This window comes from Nerophis lumbriciformis, linkage group LG20 (genome assembly GCF_033978685.3).
Source record: "Nerophis lumbriciformis linkage group LG20, RoL_Nlum_v2.1, whole genome shotgun sequence".
Lineage (NCBI taxonomy): Eukaryota > Metazoa > Chordata > Actinopteri > Syngnathiformes > Syngnathidae > Nerophis > Nerophis lumbriciformis.
In genome coordinates this window covers 24630152-24656139 of record NC_084567.2, presented here as the reverse complement: position 1 = coordinate 24656139, position 25988 = coordinate 24630152, and the positions used below count along the sequence as shown (strand labels likewise).

Here is a 25988-nt window from a genome sequence, read left to right as displayed (position 1 = left end):
CAGGGGCGTCCATGAAAAAGACGACGCTTAGATGGCAGCATATGTTGTTCCAAAACCTGTATGTACCTTTCTGCATTAATGGTGCCTTCACAGATGTGTAAGTTACCCATGCCTTGGGCACTAATGCACCCCCATACCATCACAGATGCTGGCTTTTGAACTTTGCATCGATAACAGTCTGGATGGTTCGCTTACCCTTTGGTCCGGATGACACTATGTCGAATATTTCCAAAAACAATTTGAAATGTAGACTCGTCAGACCACAGAACACTTTTCCACTTTGCATCAGTCCATCTTAGATGATCTCGAGCCCAGAGAAGCCGGCGGCGTTTCTGGATGTTGTTGATAAATGGCTTTCGCTTTGCATAGTAGAGCTTTAACTTGCACTTACAGATGTAGCGATGAACTGTATTTAGTGACAGTGGTTTTCTGAAGTGTTCCTGAGCCCATATGGTGATATCCTTTAAACATTGATGTCGGTTTTTGATACAGTGCCGTCTGTGGGATCGAAGGTCACGGTCATTCTATGTTGGTTTCCGGCCATGCCGTTTACGTGGAGTGATTTCTCCAGTTTCTCTGAACCTTTTGATGATATTGTTGACTGTAGATGTTGAAATCCCTAAATTTCTTGCAATTGCACTTTGAGAAATGTTGTTCTTGAACTGTTTGACTATTTGCTCACGCAGTTGTGGACAAAGGGGTGTACCTCGCCCCACCCTTTCTTGTGAAAGACTGAGCATTTTTTGGGAAGCTGTTTTTATACCCACTCATGGCACCCACCTGTTCCCAATTAGCCTATACACCTGTGGGATGTTCCAAATAAGTGTTTGATGAGCATTCCTCAACTTTATCAGTATTTATTGCCACCTTTCCCAACTTCTTTGTTATGTGTTGCTGGCATCAAATTCTAAAGTTAATGATTACCGTATTTGCAAAAACATGTTTATCAGTTTGAACATCAAATATGTTGTCTTTGTAGCATATGTATATGGGTTGAAAATGATTTGCAAATCATTGTATTCCGTTTATATTTACATCGAACACAATTTCCCAACTCATATGGAAACGGGGTTTGTAAAATATTGTGTATTATTGTGTGTTAATTGTGTCAAATGCTTTAGTTAGATCTTTAAACATTGCCGCTGCAAAGTGTTCACCATCTATTGCATTGGTAATTTCCTCTGTAATTACGATTAAAGCCATCGAAGTTGAAATAATAGCTCTGTATCCATATTGGTTCTCAGCGAGTATTCTATTTTTGTTCATGAAATTGTCCAATCTGTTATTGAACAGTTTTTTAATGATGTTCGAAAATTGTGGAAGTAAAGAAACAGGTATATAATTTGTAAATTGGTGTTTGTCTACCGTCTTAAAAATCTGTAAAACTTTAGCTATTTTCATTTTGTTTGGGAATTTGACTGTCGGAAATGATAGGTTACTAATATACATGAATGGTCCTGAGAGCTCTTCAATAACCTTTTTTATCGTTTCCATATCAATTCCATTACAGTCAATTGAAGTCTTGGATTTGCATTTTTTCACTATTTTAACTACCGGTATTTTCTCTTTTGTCACTTATGTGCGGAACATTCAATTGGGATTTCTATCTATGGCGTCATTGAAGTCCTCAGTTGACGCTGGGTCTGGAATCCTTTCCTCCGATTTTGGTCCAATATTTACAAAGTAATTATTGAAGCTTTCATCTACTTCCTTCATGTTGTCATTATTCAAAATTCCGTCTGAGAAGTATTGGTGGTATTGATGGCATTTTTAATAATGCTACTAAGGATACCCTATGTTGCTCTCATATTGTTTTTGTTCCTGACTGTAATAACCAATAACCAATCACCAATAATAGGAGAAAGAGGAAAACAAAATATATTACCAATAGAAGGAAGAAGAAACACAAATATCCACTGGATGCCTTAAAGGGGAACATTATCACAAGACCTATGTAAGCGTCAATATATACCTTGATGTTGCAGAAAAAAGACCATATATTTTTTAAACCGATTTCCGAACTCTAAATGGGTGAATTTTGGCGAATTAAACGCCTTTCTATTATTCGCTCTCGGAGCGATGACGTCACGTTGTGACGTCACATCGGGAAGCAATCCGCCATTTTCTCACTTTCGTCGGTGTGTTGTCGGAGGGTGTAACAACACGAACAGGGACGGATTCAAGTTGCACCAGTGGCCCAAAGATGCGAAAGTGGCAAGAAATTGGACGAAATTTGTTCAAAATACGAGGGTGTGGAAAAGCCGACGAAATGGTCAGTCGTTTGTTCCGCACACTTTACCGACGAAAGCTATGCTACGACAGAGATGGCAAGAATGTGTGGATATCCTGCGACACTCAAAGCAGATGCATTTCCAACGATAAAGTCAAAGAAATCTGCCGCCAGACCCCCATTGAATCTGCCGGAGTGTGTGAGCTATTCAGGGACAACGGACCTCGGTAGCACGGCAAGCAATGGCGGCAGTTTGTTCCCGCAGACGAGCGAGCTAAACCCCCTGGATGTCTTGGCTCACACCGTCCCTTATGCCACCGAAGATGATCAAGAGAAGAATATCGACCCTAGCTTCCCTGGCCTGCTGACATCAACTCCAAAACTGGACAGATCAGCTTTCAGGAAAAGAGAGCGGATGAGGGTATGTCGACAGAATATATTAATTGATGAAAACTTTATTCATTACTCGCGGTTTTACGTAAATTATTATACATAAACTGTGTTTACCAATAATTTAGCTTAAAAACTTTTTTTTTTTTTAATCATTCGAGTACATTCGGGTAGTCTCGTGTAATGCAGTATTTTGTGTCTATTTAGGTATGGTTAACCTGAGTGCTGAAATCGTGGAAAAATATATGTTCTTAGCGCGCCTGAAATGGGCTGTCTGCACTCTCAAAGTGCATGTTGTTGCCAAATGTATTTCATATGCTGTAAACCTAGTTCATAGTTGTTAGTAATTATCTTATCAGACAGTGTTAAGCCGCTCAAATCCGAGTCTGAATCCGAGCTAATGTCGCTATACCTTGCTGTTTGTTTTTATTGGCATCACTGTGTGACGTCACAGGAAAATGGACGGGTGTATATAACGATGGTTAAAATCAGGCACTTTGAAGCTTTTTTTAGGGATATTGCGTGATGGGTAAAATTTTGAAAAAAACTTCGAAAAATAAAATACCGGTAAGCCACTGGGAACTGATTTTTAATGGTTTTAACCCTTCTGAAATTGTGATAATGTTCCCGTTTAATGGCTGCTTAACAGCGCAGTCACTGAACGTCTCTGCAATCCGCCGTCCGCCAATTTCCCCAGTCATGTGATGCACAGTTGCGGCTACACTGTGCAGCAAAGACTTTTATGAGATCTCGCGAATCCGCGCATGACCACGTGAGAAGTGGAGTTGTAATGTAGTAAATGGAACCACAAACAGTTTATTCTGTCCTTCCATAGGAGCAGCAGCAAATCAAATCGGTCCTGCCCATTCACGATACATAACGGCTGCTGAATGACAACAATGCGGAACGTCTTGAGATTTGCGACCCACAGGCGGGCAGCTGACTGGACTTGACTCATGGAAAAGATGACAGTTTTGCCTTGCAGAACAACTACTTTATTTTTATATTTGCAGCAAACATTACAACAGGAAGGCCCAATCTTAATACACCGCCTCACTCACTACCATTAGCCCTCACCCATTACCACTATACCCTCGAAAAGAAGCAAAAAAGGAAGAGAGCTTTTTAATCTTCACTAAGAATTGGGATACCACTTGCTACGTCACTGCATAGTTTACGTTTGGGCACGTAAGCGACTACATTGTTATGTTTGCACATACGTCCCACCTGGAGTTGTACGGACACCAACATTTTGGTACCAAAATGTATATCGTTATGTATTTCAATACTTTTCAAAATAAAGGACAACACGATCAATGTCATTACTGGCTTAATTTTAACATGACATTTATGATAAAACTCATGATTAAACATGTGTTTTTTATTGCACCCAAAAATCCAGTTAAAAGTTAAAGTTAAAGTATCAATGATTGTCACACACACCACATTGTTTACAATGTGGTCAAATTTGTCCTCTGCATTTGACCCATCCCCTTGTCCACCCACCCCCTGGGAGGTGAGGGGAGCAGTGGGCAACTGGGGTGAAATAAGTGGTTCTCGCCTTCCTGACGGTTATTTTTTTCTTAATAATGAGCTTGCAGCAGCCAGCGTCATCTCACAATATCCTCGGGTGCCGTGAATGTCAATCAAGTGACGAAAGTGACGTCATAGTGAAAATGTATAATCGCTAATTTTAGGTCAACAAGTGGTTTTCGTGTCGTTCTCGCCAGTTACAGGTCATAAGCGGCGATCAAAGTGTCCCAACTTGTCGGATTATATCACCAGCCAACTTCTGTCCAAGTGAGATGTATGATTTATAATAATAATAATAATAACTGGGATTTATATAGCGCTTTTCTAAGTACCCAAAGTCGCTTTACATGTAGAAGCCATCAATCATTCACACCTGGTGGTGGTCAGCTACTTTCATAGCCACAGCTGCCCTGGGGTAGACTGACGGAAGCGTGGCTGCAATTTGCGCCAACGGCCCCTCCGACCACCACCTATCATTCATCATTCAATTCACCGGTGTGAGTGGCACCGGGGGCAAAGGGTGAAGTGTCCCGCCCAAGGACACAACGGCAGCAATTTTTTGATGGTAAGAGGCAGGGAGCGAACCTGCAACCCTCAGGTTTCTGGCACGGTTGCTCTACCCACTACGCCATACCGCCCCAATGTGGATTTATGATCCACAACATACTTACAGAGAGCAGGGAAGCGAGAAAGCAGCAGACCACTCGATGATGTAAACATCGGCACACAGGAAGTCACCAAATAGTTTGTCTGTGTTAGGGCTTATAATAACAATATCACTACTTGGTTAATATTCAAATCATGAAATGTAAATGGAGTATTACTGGCACTTTTTGAATGGTTATTTATCTGATTTTATGGGCGGAATAGTAGAGCTCCCATTGGCTCTGGTGTAAGCGGACGTTTATTTAATATTTAGAATGCATAAAAATAAAAAAAATAGTCGTCATGTCTTTGATAATGATTGTGAACAACAAAATTCCCCAAAAAGTGCAGTTCCCCTTTAAAGTGTGATGTGTTCTCCCTCCTTTGCAGAATATTTGGTGTGAACAGCACGCAAAAAATCTTCCTCTGAAACGGTGAAGTCCCACACGACTGAAACCATGTTTGTTTACAATGAGCTCAGAGAGTTTACGACATGTAGGGATAAAGCAGTGCTTGATTTGCTCACAATAACACACCTACGGCACACTACGGGTAATCTTGCCTTAATAAAGCGGGTTTTTTTCCCCAGCTATAGTTCCTCATATCGGCCCGATAAGTATCGTGCACCTCTCGTTCTAATAATTTTTTGGGAATGTGTTGGGACTACAAAACAACATAAAATGATGCGTTGTTTTACTTTTTTTTTCCCACATCCCTATTGTATCTGTGAGCTTAGGTTTACAGTATCAGTGGTAAACAGGCGTGAGCCATTGTTGCACAAGTGGTGTAAAATAAATAATTGTGATCCAATAAATGACCTACTAACAGCAAAATTCTTACAACAAAGGGGTGGTGAGAGGATGAGATTATTAATTACAGTGTGAGTATCGTATTTTTCGGACTATAAATCGCAGTTTTTTTTTTCATAATTTGGCTGGGCTCCAGTGCGATTTATATATGTTTTTTTCCTTCTTTATTATGCAATTTTGGCAGGTGCGACTTATACTCCGAAAAATACGGTATACAGTTTAACTCCATATTATTACAATTCTATTTATCTCCTGTTTATAGAATTGATATATTGATTTAATATATATACCTGGGTGCTTTTTCCATCTCCACTACGTGTGCTGACCAACACCATGTTGTGGTTCTCCAGGTGCTCCAGCAGATTTTGCCTGAGTGTCCATATAGGAAGCCTTTGCCTCTCCTGTAGAAGGACGTTGTAGCGTGAAGAAAAAGGCAGGCCATCATAAGGGTTCACTTCTAGGTCTCCCAGATCGTCCTCGTCTTCCCCTCCTTCACTTCCTTGGACCCCGTCCTTGTCCAACTCCCCAGATAAAAGGGAAGACATGGACAGAGAGTCCATTGCGGCTGAAAGTCCAGACTCAGGACAGAGCAGGGTGCCGCAGGGCTTGGCTGGTGTTGATGACATCAGCACCAAATGAGGATTGGACCAGTGAGAGGGTGCTTCACAGAGGATTTTACTTTACCTGCAAAATAATGCGGGAAAAAAACAAAAAACAATGACATGTCAACGGCTGACAGGATTACTGCTTAAGTCAGTCAAGTTAGTTGCCGATTGGCCGTGTTGTCCTTGAACATCAAGGACCACATGATTATGTTTCTCTATTTGAGGCTGTAATAGCAAAACCTTTAGAGAATATTAAACAAAGTTGTTTAAAGAAAGCTGCTTTGCCATCTGTGCTTTTAAATATGCTCATAAACAACAACAATAGTCAACTATTTTACATTTTAAATTAAAAAACAGCATTGGCACAGAGCCTTCATGTTTATAAAAACAAACAATATTGTTCTCAATATTATCTTAATATAGTGGTAGTGTGATGTCATGTCATTTGTAATACAATAGGCTAATAAAAAGGCAAATAAATATTTCTAAAAGAGGAACTTCCCTTTTTGTTTTGACCATCTTTAGCGATACTTATGACAGAAGAACACGTCTTTCCCTTTTCTGTGCGTTCTAAATAGTAAGAAATTGCGAGCAAGAAGCAGCTAACATTACAGGTGTTTTGGGATTGACCAAGTTTACTTATAAAGTCCTCTAAAAAACTTCCAAAGACGGTTTATACACATACTGTAAGTATTAGAGATGTCCGATAATGGCTTTTTTGCCGATATCCGATATTCCGATATTGTCCGACTCTTATCTACCGATTCCGATATCAACCGATATCGATATATACAGTCGTGGAATTAACACATTATTATACCTAATTTTGTTGTGATACTCCGCTGGATGTATTAAACAATGTAACAAGGTTTTCCAAAATAAATCAACTCAAGTTATGGAAAAAAATGCCAACATGGCACTGCCATATTTATTATTGAAGTCACAAAGTGCTTTTTTTTTTTTTAACATGCCTCAAAACAGCAGCTTGGAATTTGGGACATGCGCTCCCTGAGAGAGCATGAGGAGGTTGAGGTGGGGGGGAGTAGGGGGTAGCAGGGCGTGTATATTGTAGCGTCTTTGAGGAGTTAGTGCTGCAAGGGGTTCTGGGTATTTGTTCTGTTGTGTTTATGTTGTGTTATGGTGTGGATGTTCTACCGAAATGTGTTTGTCATTCTTGTTTGGTGTGGGTTCACAGTGTGGTGCATATTTGTAACAGTGTTAAAGTTGTTTATACGGCCACCCTCAGTGTGACCTGTATGGCTATTGACCAAGTATGCTTTGCATTCACTTGTGTGTGTGAAAAGCCATAGATATTATGTGATTGGACTGGCACGCAAAGGCAGTGCCTTTAAAGTTTATTGGCGCTCTGTACTTCTCCCTACGTCCGTGTACCACTCCGTACAGCGGCATTTTTAAAAAGTCATAAATTTTACTTTTTGAAACCGATACCGATAATTTCCGATATTACATTTTAAAGCATTTATCGGCCGATAATATCGGCAGTCCGATATTATCGGACATCTCTAGTAAGTATGTACAGGCACATTCATGATAACATGTAATACCTAGATAAATTTGGTCATTTAATCTGATTTTAATTACCATTAATTATAGGAAATAGCGTTCATACCTATAATTAATGGTAATTTAAATCAGAATCAGAATCAGAATAGTTTTATTGCCATTGTTTGAGAACGGGTTCACAAACTAGGAATTCTTCAGATCTTGTTATTGATAGCTCAGTTACAGCTAATTTGTATTATTTATTACAGCTCATTTTTATTATTTATTACCTATTACCTATATGTTATATGTGTTTTATGTTGCACGATTGTACCAAGAAAAAATCCTAGTTTGTGAACCTGTTCTCAAACAATGGCAATAAAATGGTAAATGGTAAATGGGTTATTTACAGGGAAGTGAAGTGAAGTGAATTATATTTATATAGCGCTTTTCTCTAGTGACAAAGTGCTTTTACATAGTGAAACCCAATATCTAAGTTACATTTAAACCAGTGTGGGTGGCACTGGGAGCAGGTGGGTAAAGTGTTTTGCCCAAGGACACAACGACAGTGACTAGGATGGCGGAAGCGGGGATCGATCCTGGAACCCTCAAGTTGCTGGCACGGCCACTCTACCAACAGAGCTATACTGCCCCGTATAGCGTTTTTCTACCTTCAAGGTACTCAAAGCGCTTTGACACTATTTCCCACATTCACCCATTCACACACACATTCACACACTGATGGCGGGAGCTGCCATGCAAGGCCCTAACCACGACCCATGAGGAGCAAGGGTGAAGTGTCTTGCTCAAGGACACAACGGACGTGACTAGGTTGGTAGAAGCTGGGGATTTAACCAAGAACCCTCAGGCTTCTGGCTCGGCCACTCTCCCAACCGCGCCACGCCGTCTCTAAGACTATTCTGATTCTGATTTTAAATACCATTAATTAAAGGTATGAACGCTACTTCCGTCAACAACAATAGCATCACTAATCATGGCAGACTCTGTGAGAGATGATAATGGCGTACTTTGGTGAGGAAGAGGGTTAAACGCCAGAGCAGACAGGGAGCCGAGAGAGTCCGTACCGGCATGACTTGGTGCCGCAAATCTGAAGCTTGTCAAGGCATGCCGACAGAAATCGAGTGCCGCTGCACTGAGTGGCACACAGTGTTACATCAATGGAAATCTGGTGAGGGCACTACTCCAAGAGACTGCATCAAAACAAATAAATAATTGTTTATGACAACAAACCCTGCACCTGCAGTGGTAGAAACCTTTTTTTCACCTAACCAAAATCAACTATAAAAGACGCACCAGCCCAGCTGGACCAGACAGAAAACTGTCCATCGAGTAAGTCAACAAGACATTGATTCTGATACATGTAGTACATAGTGATTCAGCTGTATACACAGTAATTTGGTTGTCTGTTCATTAACTGCTATGTTAGCCACCTCATGCTGGCAATTGTTCACTATTTAGAAAGCACAGAAAAAAGAAAGCCGTGTGTTGTTTTTATCAGCATTTGGTTCTCTTACTGTACTAAACCGCAATGTAGCCATTAAACCCCTATAGAATCAAATTCTTTAGTGACAGCTGTCATGTTCCCACATCACTTAAACCTTTGGCTCTCACTGTAATACTAAACTAAACCTGGTTCGCATCCCAACTACTTGCAACCCAGTGGTAAAATTTGATCGGACTTGTGAATATTTAGACTACTGCAATTAGAGACCACAATTTCCTAAAGTGAATGGATATTTGTTAAAAAGAAACTGATTCATTAGATATACATTATTTCTAATAAGAAAATGTGGTAACACTTTAGTAGGGGGAACACATTTTCACCATTAATTAGTTGCGTATTAACATGCAAATTAGTAACATATTGGCTCTTAATTAGTCATTATTAAGTACTTATTAATGCCTTATTCTGCATGGCCTTATTATACAACCAGTAAGCCATTAACTAAGAGTCTTCCCTCAATGACCTCAGAAGTATTGCTTATTAGTAACCGTAACCCTAACCCTTATATGTACCCCTAGTGTCCAAATAACTCTAAATCAAGTCTTTGTTACTTTAATAAGCAACTAATTAATGGTGAATATGTTCCCCATACTAAAGTGTTACCGAAAAAGTGCTTCAGTTTTCATACGATTCAGTCTCTCGGACCTTTTTAAGAACAAATTACTAATGGAAACCGAGGTGCGGAGGTCACCACGGTGTATGTGGGTGTTGAAAGGGTGTTTTTGTTTTGCTTTGTTGTTTGTCTATATGGTGCCATCGTATGTGTGCAACATGTATTATTCATTGCTCATGTTTTTGTTTTTTGTTGTTGTGTGTAGCTGTATGTAGAAATAACGCCGCTCAAGTGGCAGCTGGTTGCATCAGCTCTGTGCTCTTAATGTCTTATGTCCTTTGTGTTCTAAGATGTTTCCCTATTGTTTTCATTTGTTTTTTTTAACCTCATTTTTTGTGGACTTTTTGTATCTTCACCGCAACCACATAATTTCCCCATTGTGGGGTAAATAAAGTCTACCCTATCCTTCAAGCAGCACTGTAGTCTCATTATTGACACGTCTTCCTGCCAGTAAATCTGACTCCTTCCTTCCAGTGTAGAAAACCATTAAAAAAATAAAATAAATAAAACAAAGAAGAAATTGTTTGACCAAAATAAAGTCAAGTACAAAGAAATAATTGTATTATATCATGGATATTGTTAAATTGTTCACAAACAAGTTTGATAAAAACACAACTATATTGTTTTACCTAAATCATTTTTTGTAGAGATGTCCGATAATATCGGCCTGCCGATATTATCGGCCGATAAATGCTTTTAAAAAATGTAATACCGGAAATTATCGGTATCAGGTTTTTTATTATTGGTATCGGTTTTTATTATTTATTTTTTTTTTAATTTTGTTTATAAATCAACATACAAAACACAAGATACACTTACAATTAGAGCACCAACCCAAAAAACCTTCCTCCCCCATTCACACAAAAGGGTTGTTTCTTTCTGTTATTAATATTCTGGTTCCTACATTATATATCAATACAGTCTGCAGGGATACAGTCCGTAAGCACACATGATTGTGCGTGCTTCTGGTCCACTAATAGTACTAACTTTTAACAGTTCATTTTACTCATTTTCATTAATTACTAGTTTCTATGTAACTGTTTTTATATTGTTTTACTTTCTTTTTTATTCAAGAAAATGTTTTTAATTTATTTATGTTAATTTTATTATTATTTTTTAAAAAGGACCTAGTTTTTTGTCCTGTGTTTTATTCTGAAAATAATCGTGACAAACAAATTAAAGATACATTCATTCAACGTTCTTAGAACGCAATCAGTATTGCTATCAACAATACTGTCTCTTCTTTGCATTTGGTATCGGATCGACACCGATATTTGCAGTATAGTCCACCCCTAGTTACTACAACAATAAAGGCCAAGCAAGGAAGTCCGAAGTGGTGACGTCATCATTTATACGAGCAAACAATACTGGGCGATAATCAGTGTGCAGTTCAGTTGACACAATAAAAAAATTGTTGTTGTTTTTTTAAACATGATCAGCTTGTAAACTCATTTAACCTTTCTCTTTAACAACTACTTCACAATCTACTTTAGGAGAAAATCTTCACGTAAGGAAAATCCGCATTAGTTCATTTGAATTCGAACAGCTGTGGCCAACTTAATTGTATCGAAAGGAAAAATACCAAAATATAAACGTCTCTGGCCTTTGTCCTAAAAACTAATGACTGCCTATTCGTTAACTGCTACACCCCGAGAGCAAAATGTCCTTATGGGTCACATTTTAAACAACATTTAGTTAAAATAAAAGGCATGTTTACCATATCGCTTGAGGTATGGGAGTCCAAACTGCGTCCATGCGCGCTCCAACGCAGTCACTTGTTTTTGAACAATTGGCCACTCTCTCGCCTAGCCACAGCAGCCAGAGAAAAGGCTAAGTAAGGTGAAAAAGGCCGACAGCTCTTCACAGTCACCTTCCTATTAATCTTTCCCAAGCTCGGTTCTTTCCTGACAGCTGACAATAAAGCAGCGACAGCAAAGCGGTTAAATGTTGACTGGTTGGATCGACATTGCGAGCGCCATGTTGGCTGTCAATGGTGTCAAATCCTGGGTTGCATTCACGAGTCCTCGGAAAAAGCAAGACGGACTTTGTTATTTTTCTTCTTCTTCTTTTCTGTTTTAATGGCGGGATAGCAACCTTACCGCCACCTTCTGATATGGAGTGTGGACCGAGATGGAACCCTCTATATCAGGGGTGTCAAACTCAAATACAGAGTGGGACAAAATTTAAAACTGAACAAAGCCGCGGGGCAAGGTTGAACAAATTAACCTTTTAATAGGGACCCAAATAAATTTTGCATTGATAATTGAACAAGCAAAGCTTATATAGCTTTATAGTGACATGCAAAATCGAGTTTAAGATAATAATAATAATTAAAAAATATCAATGGCATATCAAAATACAATTTAAATAAAACTTGAATGCCTCTTTTCTATTTGCAGCCTTCTGAGGTAAATATCAACATTAACTTTTCCACAGGCTAATAAATTTGAAAATAAAATAACAATGAATAAACCAACCATTCTGGACTTTAAACTGCTCAGTTTGCAACACACTGATCTAATCTGATAGGCCTAAACCAGATACCTGCCATCTTTTCTTGGATGCTAGTTCATTAATGTCGGGGCTCAGGCTTTGAGCTGAGGCAACCTTCATTATCGAACGAAGGTGTTCATCAGTCATTTTATCTCGTAGTCCGCCGGGACCACAGTCTTGGGGGCGTGCCTTAAAGGCACTGCCTTTAACGTCGACTACGGGCTGTCGTCACGTCTGCTTTCATCCATTCTAACAACGTGCCGGCCAGATCACAAAATATGTGCAGAGTCTGTATGCACAAACATGTGAATGCAAGGCATACTTAATCAACAGCGATACAGGTTACACTGAGGGTGCCCGTATAAACAACTTTTACATTGTTAGAAATATACGCCACACTGTGTGAACCCACACCAAACAAGAATGACAAACACCTTTTGGGAGAACATCCGCACCGTAACACAACATAAACACAACAGAACAAATACCCAGAACCCTATGCAGCACTAACTCTTCCGGGACGCTACAATATACACCCCCGCTACCACCAACCCCCTCCCCCCCCCCCACACACACACACACCTTGTAGCGTCCCGGAAGAGTTAGTGCTGCAAAGGGTTCTGGGTATTTGTTCTGTTGTGTTTATGTTTTGTTACGATGTGGATGTTCTTCCGAAATGTGTTTGTCATTCTTGTTTGGTGTGGATTCACAGTGTGGCGTATATTTCTAACAGTGCAAAAGTTGTTTATACGGGCACCCTCAGTGTAACCTGTATCGCTATTGATCAAGTATGAATTGCATTCACTTGTGTGCGTGCAGAAGCCGCACATATAATGTGACGGGGCCAGCACTCGTTGGACTGGATGAAAAGCAGATGTGACTATTATTGGGAGGGGCAGTTAAATTGGGAGTCTCCCGGGAGGGTTGGCAAGTATGAGAATTAGCGGTGAATGCGGTGTTACCGCGGCACCGCCGCTGTATATTATCGGCGGGCCAGCTCTAGTGTTAATTTGATATCGCCTCAAGGGCCAAGTAAAATAACACGGCGAGCCAAATTTGGCCCACGGGCCAGAGTTTGACACCCATGCTCTACATTCTTATATTCAACCCACATATTTATTCTACATACATATCTAAATAGTAAAACGAACCATTTAGATATGTTTGTCCTAACCTCATAGTAATAATGTCTTCTTCCTTCCTATTTATATTCCCTCCTATTCTTTGTAATACTCCCAACCTTTTGTTTCCTTATTCCAATTATCCTGCCACTTTTTATTGTGTTATATCTTAACTATACATAAATAAGTTATTTAATGTTCGAACTGAGAAACTACTTTTTTTTTTTGCAAATAATCATTAACTTAGAATTTAATGGCAGCAACACATTGCAAAAAAGTTGGCACAGGGGCATTTTTACCACTGTGTTACGTGGCCTTTCCTTTTAACAACACTCAGTAAACGTTAGGGAACTGAGAAGACCAATTTTTGAAGCTTTTCAGGTGTAATTATTTCCCATTTTTGCTTGTTGTTCAGCTGAAATTGTTCAACAGTCCGGGGTCTCCGTTGTCGTATTTTAGGCTTCATAATGTGCCACACATTTTCAATGGGAGACAGGTCTGGACTTCAGGCAGGCCAGTCTAGTACCCGCACTCTTTTACTGCGAAGCCACGCTGTTGCAACACGTGCAGAATGTGACTTGGCATTGTCTTGCTGAAATAAGCAGGGGCGTCCATGAAAAAGACATTGCTTGGATGGCAACATATGTTCCTCCAAAACCTGTATGTACCTTTCAGCATAATTGGTGCCTTCACAGATGTGTAAGTTATCGATCCAGCTCCGGAATCCACCGTCCATCGAGAACCAGTCGATCCATTCCCCCTCTCCCACAGGTCTGCCCGCGTGGGATATTATCACAAATATTCAATAAAAATACTGTAATGACTATTTACATTGTAGATTGTCACTGGGCGGTATGGCCTTTAATTAGTATCTCAATATTTTTAGGCCATGTCACGATACAATATATATATCTCAATATTTTGCCTTAGCCTTGAATTAACACTTGATGCATATAATCACACCAGTATGATGATTCTATGTGTCTACATGAATACATTCTTGTTCATACTGCATTAATATATATATATATATATATATATATATATATATATATATATATATATATATATATACACAGTATATAGCTGTATATATAAATATATACAGCTAATGTTACCCATTCCGCTACAGTATGTGACGTATGTAAGAATGCGCGCTTGTTTTATGTCTCTGTGAGAAGGAGAGACAAGAAAGAGTGAGGAAAGCCTGCAGTGTAAAGCCCGCAGCTAAAAGCAACTGCGTGAGAACGTATACTCGAATATCACGATATAGTCATTTTCTATATCGCACAGAGACAAACCCGCGATATATCGAGTATATCGATATATCGCCCAGCCCTACACTGAAGGCATCAAAACTATGAATAACCACATGAGTTATGTACTTAACAAAAAAGGTGCAATAACTGAAAACATGTTTTATATTCTAGTTCTTCAAAATAGCCACCCTCTTGATTACTTTTTCGCACACTCTTGGCATTCTCTCGATGAGCTTCAAGAGGTAGTCACCTAAAAGGGTTTTCACTTCACAGGTGTGCTTGAAACTCATCGAGAGAATGCCAAGAGTGTGCAAAGCAGTAATCAGAGCAGAGGGTGGCTATTTTGAAGAAACCAGAATATAAAACATGTTTTCAGTTATTTTACCTTTTTTTGTTAAGTACATAACTTCACATGTGTTCCTTCATAGTTTTGATGCCTTCAGTGACAATCTACAATGTAAATAGTCATGAAAATAAAGAAAACGCATTGAATAAGGAAGTGTGTCCAAACTTTTGGCCTGTACTGTATATATTATTGTATGTCATATAACATGCATGATACTACACTGGTCAAAATAAAAAGTGTATATTATTATACAACTTTCTTTCATACATTTTTTAATGTTTAATTCATTGTACTGTATGGCTTGGGTGGTAGAGCGGCCGTGCCAGCAACCTGAGGGCTGCAGGTTCGATCCCAGCTTACACCATCCGAGTCACGTCCGTTGTGTCCTAGGGCAAGACACTTCACCCTTGCTCCTGATGGCTCGTGGTTAGGGCCTTGCATGGCAGCTCCCGCCATCAGTGTGTGAATGTGAGTGAATGTGTGAATGTGGAAATAGTGTCTTAAGTGCTTTGAATACCTTGAAGGTAGAAAACCGCCATACAAGTACATTTATAAATATTTACATTTTCAATTAAATTAAAACATTTTCTTAAATGTATATCATTGCATATTTTATCACATGTATAAATGCAGATAAACATTTTTACAAATGTTGCATATAGTATACAAATGTTTAATGCATAGTGATAATAATTCAGAAATAAAATGAATGATTATTAAAGATATTCAATAAGAAAAAAAATACTGTAATTTATTAAAAATAATTAATTTACAAAAAAATGTATTGAAATGATCCGTTTACTTTTTATGATATATTGAATCATATATTTACAAAATAATACTTGTATAACTGTATGTATTGTAAAAATTAGAGATGTCTGATAAATGCGTTAAAATGTAATATCGGAAATTATCGGTATCGGGTTTTTTTTAATTATCGGTATCGTTTTTTTTTTGGTTTTTTTTATTAAATCAACATAAAAAACACAAGATACACTTACAATTAGTGCACCAACCCAAAAAACTTTCCTCCCCCATTTACACTCATTCACACAAAAGGGTTGTTTCTTTCTGTTATTAATATTCTGGTTCCTACATTATATATCAATATAGATCAATACAGTCTGCAAGGGATACAGTCCGTAAGCACACATGATTGTGCGTGCTGCTGGTCCAATAGTACTAACCTTTAACAGTTAATTTTACTCATTTTCATTAATTACTAGTTTCAATGTAACTGTTTTTATATTGTTTTACTTTCTTTTTTATTCAAGAAAATGTTTTTAATTTATTTATCTTATTTTATTTTATATATTTTTTTAAAAAGTACCTTATCTTCACCATACCTGGTTGTCCAAATTAGGCATAATAATGTGTTAATTCCACGACTGTATAGATCGGTTGGTATCGGTATCGGTAATTAAAGAGTTGGACAATATCGGAATATCGGCAAAAAGCCATTATCGGACATCCCTTGTAAAAATGTATTTTTGTGTATGTTCCAAGACTGCCTTTTTATTTTCATCATTTTGCAGTTCTTGCTGACAGGGCAAGGTTAGTGTTTCTAACAGGTTGGATTTGTGAAGGATTTTTCATCCAGTTTGTCAGTTCAGAAAGCCAATTACAATCCTAAATCAGTCCTATGTTCGTGTACAGTACTTTGAATAGTGCCTCGCACAGGTTCAAGTGAGACGGGCCACAAACCTTGAGGTTGCAGCTCCCCTATACACACAAATGGTACTACACTATTATGACAATACATGTAGTCACTACCACAAAGTACATCATTTAGTTTTTTCTCTCCTGCCTCACTTCTTTCTTTCTTTAGTTTATTTCGAACATGAACACACTTACAGCATAATACATCACACAATTTCATATCATTTCATTTTACATCATGCCCGAAAAGGAGTAGGAAGAAGCAAAGTTTATTTAATCCTACCCCTTTTCCACTTCAGAGCGTTTACAAATATATGGAATCATTTACTCACCTTTTTATATAATAAAATAACATCTATGAATTAGTATACACAACAGTTTTGTAATATGTAATTAATTAATTCAGTCATTAACATACTGAAATGAAAAATATCTTATTTCCAATAAGGTTGGAAATATTTCTCATAATTCTTCTTCTTTGTACTTTGTAAGCACTATTATTTTGAACAACCTCTGAAACTGGATCATATGAGTACAATTTTTAACTTCTTTACTTAATCGATTCCATAATTTAATTCCACATACTGATATGCTAAAAGTTCTAAGTGTTGTACGTGCATATAAATGTTTTAAATTATTTTTTTCCTCTAAGGTTATATTTCTCCTCTTTAGTTGAGAAGAATTGTTGTACATTCTTTGATAGCAGGTTATAGTTTGCTTTGTACATCATTTTAGCTGTTTGCAATTTTACCAAATCACCGAACTTTAATATTTTTGACTCAATAAATAAAGTGTTTGTATGTTCTCTATATCCAACATTATGTATTATTGTAACTGATCTTTTTTGTAACACGGTTAGCGAATGTAGTGCACATTTGTAGTTATTTCCCTATATTTCTGCACAATAACTCAGATATGGTAACACTAGCGAGCAGTAGAGAATATGAAGTGATTTTTGGCACAGGACGTATTTTGCTTTATTCATTACTGAAATATTTTTTGCCACCTTATGTTGTATGTTTTGTATATGAGATTTCCAGTTCATTGGATCATCTATTAATACTCCCAAAAATCTGGTTTCTTTTACCCTTTCGATGTCTACTCCGTCTATTTGTATTCTTGTATGATGCTCTTTTCTACTGTTACCACTTCTGTTTGCTTCATTTGCATGAGTGCTGTTGGTCTGGGAGGAAAAGTCAATAAATTAATGCATTGTAATGAGTCACAAAGTAAATTTAATGAATGTATTAATGCAACTTTATTTTTTAGTCATTATTCAAATTTTTTCGTATAAGTTTTGGTTGACATTCATGACATTACTATGGCTTATGACTTTCAAGAAGTTCTATTTTGACATTAACGATATTCAATTATTTTGTGGTGGTTGGCATTATTGTTCAAAAACGAAAATGTATTCAAGGTAGCGAGCGAATAGGATATCCTTTTATTTAAATAAGGATGATACAGTTCAACATAGTTTTAAAACAATGGATGCAACTGAGGGTAGCTAGCTACCTTAACTAAAGTCCTGTTTATCCCGTACAACGGGGGTGTCCAAGTGTGACCATATTTGATTTATTATTATTATTTTCAATGTCATATTGTAAAAATGAAATGAATTAATAATGACATGTGTTATTTGATAGAGCACTAATTAACAAAAAACAATGGATTTCGCATCACTAGTTTGGACACCGCTACAATCACATCAGTTGTAATAAGTCAGTCCGTTTTCTCGGGCTGACCTCACGGACTGTATTGTCTCTCTCAGTTTCTGCTCCCAGTCTTTGCTCCAGTTCAAGCTGCGTTCCAGGTTTTGGTATCGCGAGGTTAACTTGTCCAAAGCTGTGATAGCCTCAGGTAGGTCAAAGGTCAACCCAGCTCTCTGTACAGCTGCCTGAAACTTGGCTGGGGATGCTGTGGCGATGTAACACCTGAAACAGATGGGGATTTATTGTGGCCTTAAAAATATTTTAAACATGGTAACGTTTCATTTGACTTCATAAAGATTTGCTTGAAAAAATACAAACCCCAAAATCAGTGAAGTCGGCACGTTGTGTAAATCGTAAATAAAAAAAAGAATACCATGATTTGCAAATCCTTTTCAACTTATATTCAATGGAATGGGCTGCAAAGACAAGACACTTAACGTTCGAACTGGAAAACTTTGTTATTTTTTGCAAATATTATATTGCAGGCATTTGGAATTTGATGCCTGCAACATGTTTCAAAAAAGCTGGCACACGTGGTAAAAAAGACTGAGAAAGTTGAAGAGTGCACATCAAACACTTATTTGGAACATCCCACAGGTGAACAGGCTAATTGGGAACAGGTGGGTGCCATGATTGGGTCTAAAAGCAGCTTCCATGAAATGCTCAGTCATTCACAAAGGATGGGGCGAGGGTCACCACTTTGTGAACAAATGGGATTTTACCATCTACAAACCCCGTTTCCATATGAGTTGGGAAATTGTGTTAGATGTAAATATAAACGGAATACAATGATTTGCAAATCCTTTTCAACCCATATTCAATTGAATGCACTACAAAGACAAGATATTTGATGTTCAAACTCATAAACTTTATTTTTTTTGGCAAATAATAATTAAGATGCTGGCTTTTCAACTTTGCGCCTATAAGAATCCGGATGGTTCTTTTCCTCTTTGGTCCGGAGGACACGACGTCCACAGTTTCCAAAAACAATTTGAAATGTGGACTTGTCAGACCACAGAACACTTTTCCACTTTGTATCAGTCCATCTTAGATGAGCTCAGGCCCAGCGAAGCCGACGGCGTTTCTGGGTGTTGTTGATAAACGGTTTTCGCCTTGCATAGGAGAGTTTTAACTTGCACTTACAGATGTAGCGACCAACTGTAGTTACTGACAGTGGGTTTCTGAAGTGTTCCTGAGCCCATGTGGTGATATCCTTTACACACTGATGTCGCTTGTTGATGCAGTACAGCCTGAGGGATCAAAGGTCACAGGCTTAGCTACTTACGTGCAGTGATTTCTCCAGATTCTCTGAACCCTTTGATGATATTACGGACCGTAGATGGTGAAATCCCTAAATTCCTTGCAATAGCTGGTTGAGAAAGGTTTTTCTTAAACTGTCGAACAATTTGCTCACGCATTTGTTGACAAAGTGGTGACCCTTGCCCCATCCTTGTTTGTGAATGACTGAGCATTTCATGGAATCTACTTTTATACCCAATCATGGCACCCACCTGTTCCCAATTTGCCTGTTCACCTGTGGGATGTTCCAAATAAGTGTTTGATGAGCATTCCTCAACTTTATCAGTATTTATTGCCTTTCCCAACTTCTTTGTCACGTGTTGTTGGCATCAAATTCTAAAGTTAATGATTATTTGAAAAAAAAAAAAAAGTTTATTAGTTTGAACATCAAATATGTTGTCTTTGTAGCATATTCAACTGAATATGGGTTGAAAATGATTTGCAAATCATTGTATTCCGTTTATATTTACATCTAACACAATTTCTCAACTCATATGGAAACAGGGTTTGTAATATCATAAGAAAATTCAGAGAATCTGGAGAAATCATTGCATGGCTGAAAACCAACGTTGAATGCCAGTGACCTTCGATCCCCCAGGCGGTACTGCATCAAAAAGCGACATCAGTGTGTAAAGGATATCACCACATGGGCTCAGGAACACTTAAAAAAACACTGTTAGTAACTACAGTTTGTCGCTACATCTGTAAGTACAAGTTAAAACTCAATTGGGACGGCGTGGCGAAGTTGGTAGAGTGGTTACTGGGGTTCAATCCCCACCTTCTACCATCCTAGTCACGTCCGTTGTGTCCTTGGGCAAGACACTTCACCCCTTGCTCCTGATGGCTGCTGGTTAGCGCCTTGCATGGCAGCTCCCGCCATCATTGTGTGAATGTGTGTGTGAATGGGTGAATGTGGAAATAGTGTCAAAGCTCTTTGAGTACCTTGAAGGTAGAAAAGCGCCATACAAGTATAACCCATTTATCATTTAATTTATTTAAATATGCAAAGCGAAAGCCATTTATCAACAACACCCAGAAACGCTGCCGGCTTCGCTGGGCCCGAGCTCATCTAAGATGGACTGATGCAAAGTGGAAAAATGTTCTTTGGTCTGACGAGTCCACATTTCAAATAGTTTAAAATATATCATTGCAGATTTTTTCATTAGCATTTATGTAATCTAGGAACAGTATTTCACGATTAATATCTAAAAATCAACATTCTTAATACATGACACTAGAATAAACACAAATGTGGTTGGGGAGTGTGGGTGTACAGTGCTCCTTCATTTTGCCAAACTATTTAGCATGCATTGAACTCTGCTGCTGTAAGATAACCTGCAACAAAGCAACACGCACGCTTAACACGTTAATGACATCGACTGACTGCGTGTGAACCGCATCACGGTACAACGACATGGCACTTACAGTTTATGTGTGGTGTTGGAGTTGTCCAACTGTTTTTGTGGCCATGAACGCATCACTGTCTGGGCAGAGTGTGTGTCTTTTGGTGCAACCACACCCTATAGTGTGTTTGTTTTGGTGTGATATTGGCAGAAAGCGACCAGTTTTGCTAGACCGTTGTGTTGCTGATGTAGTTTTGGTGTGGTTATGGCTGTGATTAATCAGTTTTGCTCGATAGAAGGATTGTTGACACAGATCACCTTCTTCTCCTCCTTCTCGGCAGACGTTTTCATTGTTTTATCTGTTGTGACCACCTGTTGTCACCTGTCACTGACAGAGTTGCATTGCAAAATGATAGAGAATAAATGCTTTATTTTGTTTAGGTTGGATTTTGAAATTTTAATACATAAATAATACTTATGGGCAGAACGGTGGAACAGGGGTTAGTGCATGTGCCTCACAATACGAAGGTCCCGAGTAGTCCTGGGTTCAATCCCGGGCTCGGGATCTTTCTGTGTGTAGTTTGCATGTTCTCCCTGTGACTGCGTGGGTTCCCTTCGGGTACTCCGGCTTCCTCCCACCTCCAAAGACATGCACCTGGGGATAGGTTGATTGGCAAAACTAAATTGGCCCTAGTGTGTGAACGTGAGTGTGAATGTTGTCTGTCTATCTGTGTTGGCCCTGTGATGAGGTGGCGACTTGTCCAGGGTGTACCCCGCCTTCTGCCCGAATGCAGCTGAGATAGGCTCCAGCACGCCCCGCAACCCCAAAAGCATACTTGCCAACCCTCCCGGATTTTCCGGGAGACTCCCGAAATTCAGCGCCTCTCCCGAAAACCTCCCGGGACAAATTTTCTCCCGAAAATCTCCCGAAATTCAGGCGGACTCATGGACCTGAGTCCGCTAACCCACAATATAACCAGCATACCTGCCCAATCACGTTATAACTGTAGAATGATGGAGGGCGAGTTCTTGGTTTCTTATGTGGGTACATTGTTAGGCAGTTTCATTAACGTCCTCCCAGCGTGGCAACAACACACAACAACAGCAGGCACGTTTTTATATACCGTAAAGCAGTTCGTCTGCCGTAAACAACAATGTTGTGACACTCTTAAACAGGACAATACTGCCATCTAGTGCATTTGATGAAAGCACTTTTGTGCGTGCCACACATCAATGCATCATCAGAGTTCAGCATGGTTAGAAAAATAGTGATAGAGAATAGAACAAGGATGGACAATTCAACCCTTAACTCAACAATGAGTAGATGAGTGGTATGTGTGTAAAATAAATGAACACTGAAATTCAAGTATTTATTTTATATATATACATATATATATATATATATATATATATATATATATATATATATATATATATATATATATATATATATAATAAAATTAATATATATATATATGTATATATATATATACATATAATAAAATATATATATATATATATACACGTGTATATATATATATATATATATATATATATATATATATATATATATATATATGTATATATATATAGCTAGAATTCACTGAACGTCAAGTATTTGTGATATATATATATATATATATATATTATATATATATATATGAAATACTTGACTTGGTGAATTCTAACTGTAAATATACTCCTCCCCTTTTAGCCACGCCCCCTCCCACCCCGACCACGCCCACCCCCTCCCCCCACCTCCCGAAATCGGAGGTCTCAAGGTTGGCAAGTATGCCCAAAAGGGACAAGCGGTAGAAAAAGGATGGATGGAAATAATACTTATGTACTGTATATATAAATAACACAATATAAGTGACATAATCTTTCTGGGTAAATGTATTTATTTGTTCATTCAATTTTGACAGAAAAAATATTACTCCATGCAATTGCATATTTTCTAAACTTTAATATGATCTGATCATGCAACATGGTATTTAGGCCATTTTTTGGTTTTACAAAATAAATATTTAAATAGCTGCTTTTCACTTGGACTTATTATTTCAAAGCAAGTTATTCATGATAACCAAATGCATATGCAATTGTGTAATGATATGAAGCAATAATCAAGCAATTATACATTTACAGTTGTGCTCATAAGTTTACATACCCTGGGAGAATTTATGATAACACACAAACCTTTCTTCCACTCATGCGTAATGGTTGTGTGAAGCTATTTATTGGCAAACAACTGTGTTTACTCTTTTTAAATCAAAATGACAAAAGAAAGTACCCAAATGACCCTGATCAAAAGTTTACATACCCCAGTGACTTTGATCTGATAACGTGCACAAAAGTTGACACAAACAGGTTTGAATGGCTAATCAAGGTTCCTATCCTCACCTGTGACCTGTTTGTTTGTAATTAGTGTGTGTGTATAAAAGGTCAGTGAGTCTCTGGGCTTCTGACAGACCATTGCATCTTTCATCCGGTGCTGCACGGATGTTTCTGGATTCTGAGTCATGGGGAAGGCAAAAGAATTGTCAAAGGATCTGCGAGAAAAGGTAATTAAACTGCATAAAACAGGAAAGGGGTATAAAAAGATATCCAAGGAATTGAGAATGCCAACCAGCAGTGTTCAAACGCTGATTAAGAAGTGGAAAATGAGGGATTCAGGTAGACCAGCAAAGATTTCAGCCACAACTGCCAGGAAAATTGTTCGAGATGCAAAGAAAAATCCACAAATAACTTCAGCTGAAATACAGGACTCTATGAAAAATTGTGGTGTGGCTGTTTCAAGAAGCACAATAAGGAGGCACTTGAAGAACAATGTTCTGCATGGTCGAGTCGCCAGAAGAAAGCCATTTCTGCGCAAATGTCACAAAGTATCCCGCTTACATTATGCTAAAAAGCACAGAGACAAGCCTCAAAACTTCTGGAACAAAGTAATTTGGAGTGATGAGACCAAAATTTTACTTTTTGGCTACTCGACCATGCAGCCCATTTTTCTTCAAATGCCTCCTTATTGTGCATCTTGAAACAGCCACACCACAATACCTAGGGTATGTAAACTTATGAGCACGACTGTATGTTCGCCAATATTGGCTGTTACAAGTGGCCCTCTAAGGTTGGCAGTAACTGCGATGTGGCCCTCGACGAAAACGAGTGTGACACCCCTGATAGAAGACAATACAACATAATACAATACAATTATTATACAATTATTCTTTTGTGTTACAAAAAACTTCTTGTTCTTAGGTTCCGTCTTGTCGATCTCGACCTTGGATGATATCATGCACCAGTCTTCTCAACGCTGCTCTTTCCACCACTCTATCTCTTAGCTCAGCTAATGTCAGTGTTTCCCACACATTCATTTATTTGTGGCGGCCCGCCACGAAAGAATTACGTCTGCCACAAATGGATTTTTCGGCTTTTGACTCGGTCGACCGCTCATAAAAGCAATGGGACTGTCTGTGAATGTTGCTTGTAGTTACACCTCAGGTGCAGTAGGTGGCGGTAGCCTACTATGCACTATGCAATAGCACTTAATTCACCTGGTGGGCCAGAAGAAGAAGAAGAAGAAGAGGGACGGACGGAATCAAAATACTCGCCGGCTACTTTTCATAATGATGGCGCTTCCTACGTTTCTACCTCAAACGTCCAAAAGCTGCTGAAAGCCTTGATCCAGGATGCCATGGGGAAAAAAACTTAAATGGTGCCTTTTGGCGACAGTTAGCAGCTTGGTGGCTCATAGCCGGCTAGCTAACGCTTGCTAGCGTGGTAGCATTGCTTCATTTTTACAGGTGTTATAGGTAGAGGTTATAGCTGCATCGCTCGCGGCTCGTCATATATTTAACGTTAATCCGTGATTTCACCGAGCGTTTCACTGACGGTGAGCAGCCTGACGCTGCTTCATTAACACCACCGCTGTTTGACTCGTGGCCCGGGGCAGACGCTCGTAGTAACAGTCACGTGTTACAATACCGACGAGCTAACGTGTCCAGGTTATAACCATGTTGTCAATAAACACACATGGACTGAAGCTAAATTGTCCACTGTCCACTGCAGCATGTGAATGCAATGAAAATAATAAAATCTGAGCCAACCAGCTGTTAAAATGTTGTCCAGGTTAATGTTTTGGCCATTAAAGACCGTTCATTTCAAGATTTCAACTGTGATTGGGCTTTAAACAGGTGGCTGACCTGTTCAGATGAGTGTAACTGCTACTGGTCAAATAATGTGAAATAGCATTTAATTTTACATGTATGCAATGCCATTTAAATGCAATTATAGATAATAATAATAATAATAATAATAATAAATACTGTGTAGTGTTGTAAATAGTCAACGGGAAGGATTCTATTAAGATATAAGCCATGAGCACTACACAGCCAGAAATAAACCTAGGCAGGACAAGTACAAATATTGGGGCAAGTAGATTTGAGAAGTCAGGCAAGTAGAAAAAAACCTTAACGTTGAACCCTGCATGTGTTGAGCTGCTGCCGCTTAAGGTTAGACGGCACTGTACATAGAGCGGTTCTGCTCGTTAGTAATAAATTCTAATGTTGGATGTTCACTCCTTCACACAGATGAGTATAGAAAAATATTTTCAACGGCCGAAAAGGGCTCGACTTGGAGAGGAGGTAGGCCTACAGTTCAGACCACAGGTGCGACCTGTTCAGCAGCAGCAGGAGGAGGAGAAGGAGGAGGTTGACTGACTGTGGCAGGACACCTCTGCCTCTGTTTCACTTAATGTTGCTGGTAAATAATATGGTTGTAGTAGTAGGCTAAAGTTAAATTATTTAGTATTCACTAATTAAAGGGGCAGAGCTTTAAGAGACATTTTAGCTTTCATATTTTATAAGATATATTTTTTGTAAGAACCACAATTAATAAATATATTTCA

The 25988-nt window shown here is 38.6% G+C and overlaps 2 protein-coding genes across 4 annotated transcripts in view; both read right to left on the bottom strand.

The window, feature by feature from the left end:
• Positions 1–11866, bottom strand: part of LOC133619548 (ATP-dependent RNA helicase DQX1-like) — a 54604-nt gene extending 42738 nt beyond the window's left edge. For both annotated transcript variants that reach the window (XM_061980627.1, XM_061980628.1), the window contains exons 1-2: positions 11571–11866; positions 5898–6291 (exon numbers count right to left, since the gene is read on the bottom strand). In XM_061980627.1, coding sequence (XP_061836611.1) covers positions 5898–6233 — 336 coding nt within the window. In that variant the 5' untranslated portion in view covers positions 6234–6291; positions 11571–11866. The remainder of the gene's footprint in view (positions 1–5897; positions 6292–11570) is intronic.
• Positions 11867–18152: 6286 nt separating this feature from the next.
• Positions 18153–25988, bottom strand: part of thnsl2 (threonine synthase-like 2) — a 74198-nt gene continuing 66362 nt past the window's right edge. For both annotated transcript variants that reach the window (XM_061980648.1, XM_061980649.1), the window contains exon 9: positions 18153–18665. In XM_061980648.1, coding sequence (XP_061836632.1) covers positions 18440–18665 — 226 coding nt within the window. In that variant the 3' untranslated portion in view covers positions 18153–18439. The remainder of the gene's footprint in view (positions 18666–25988) is intronic.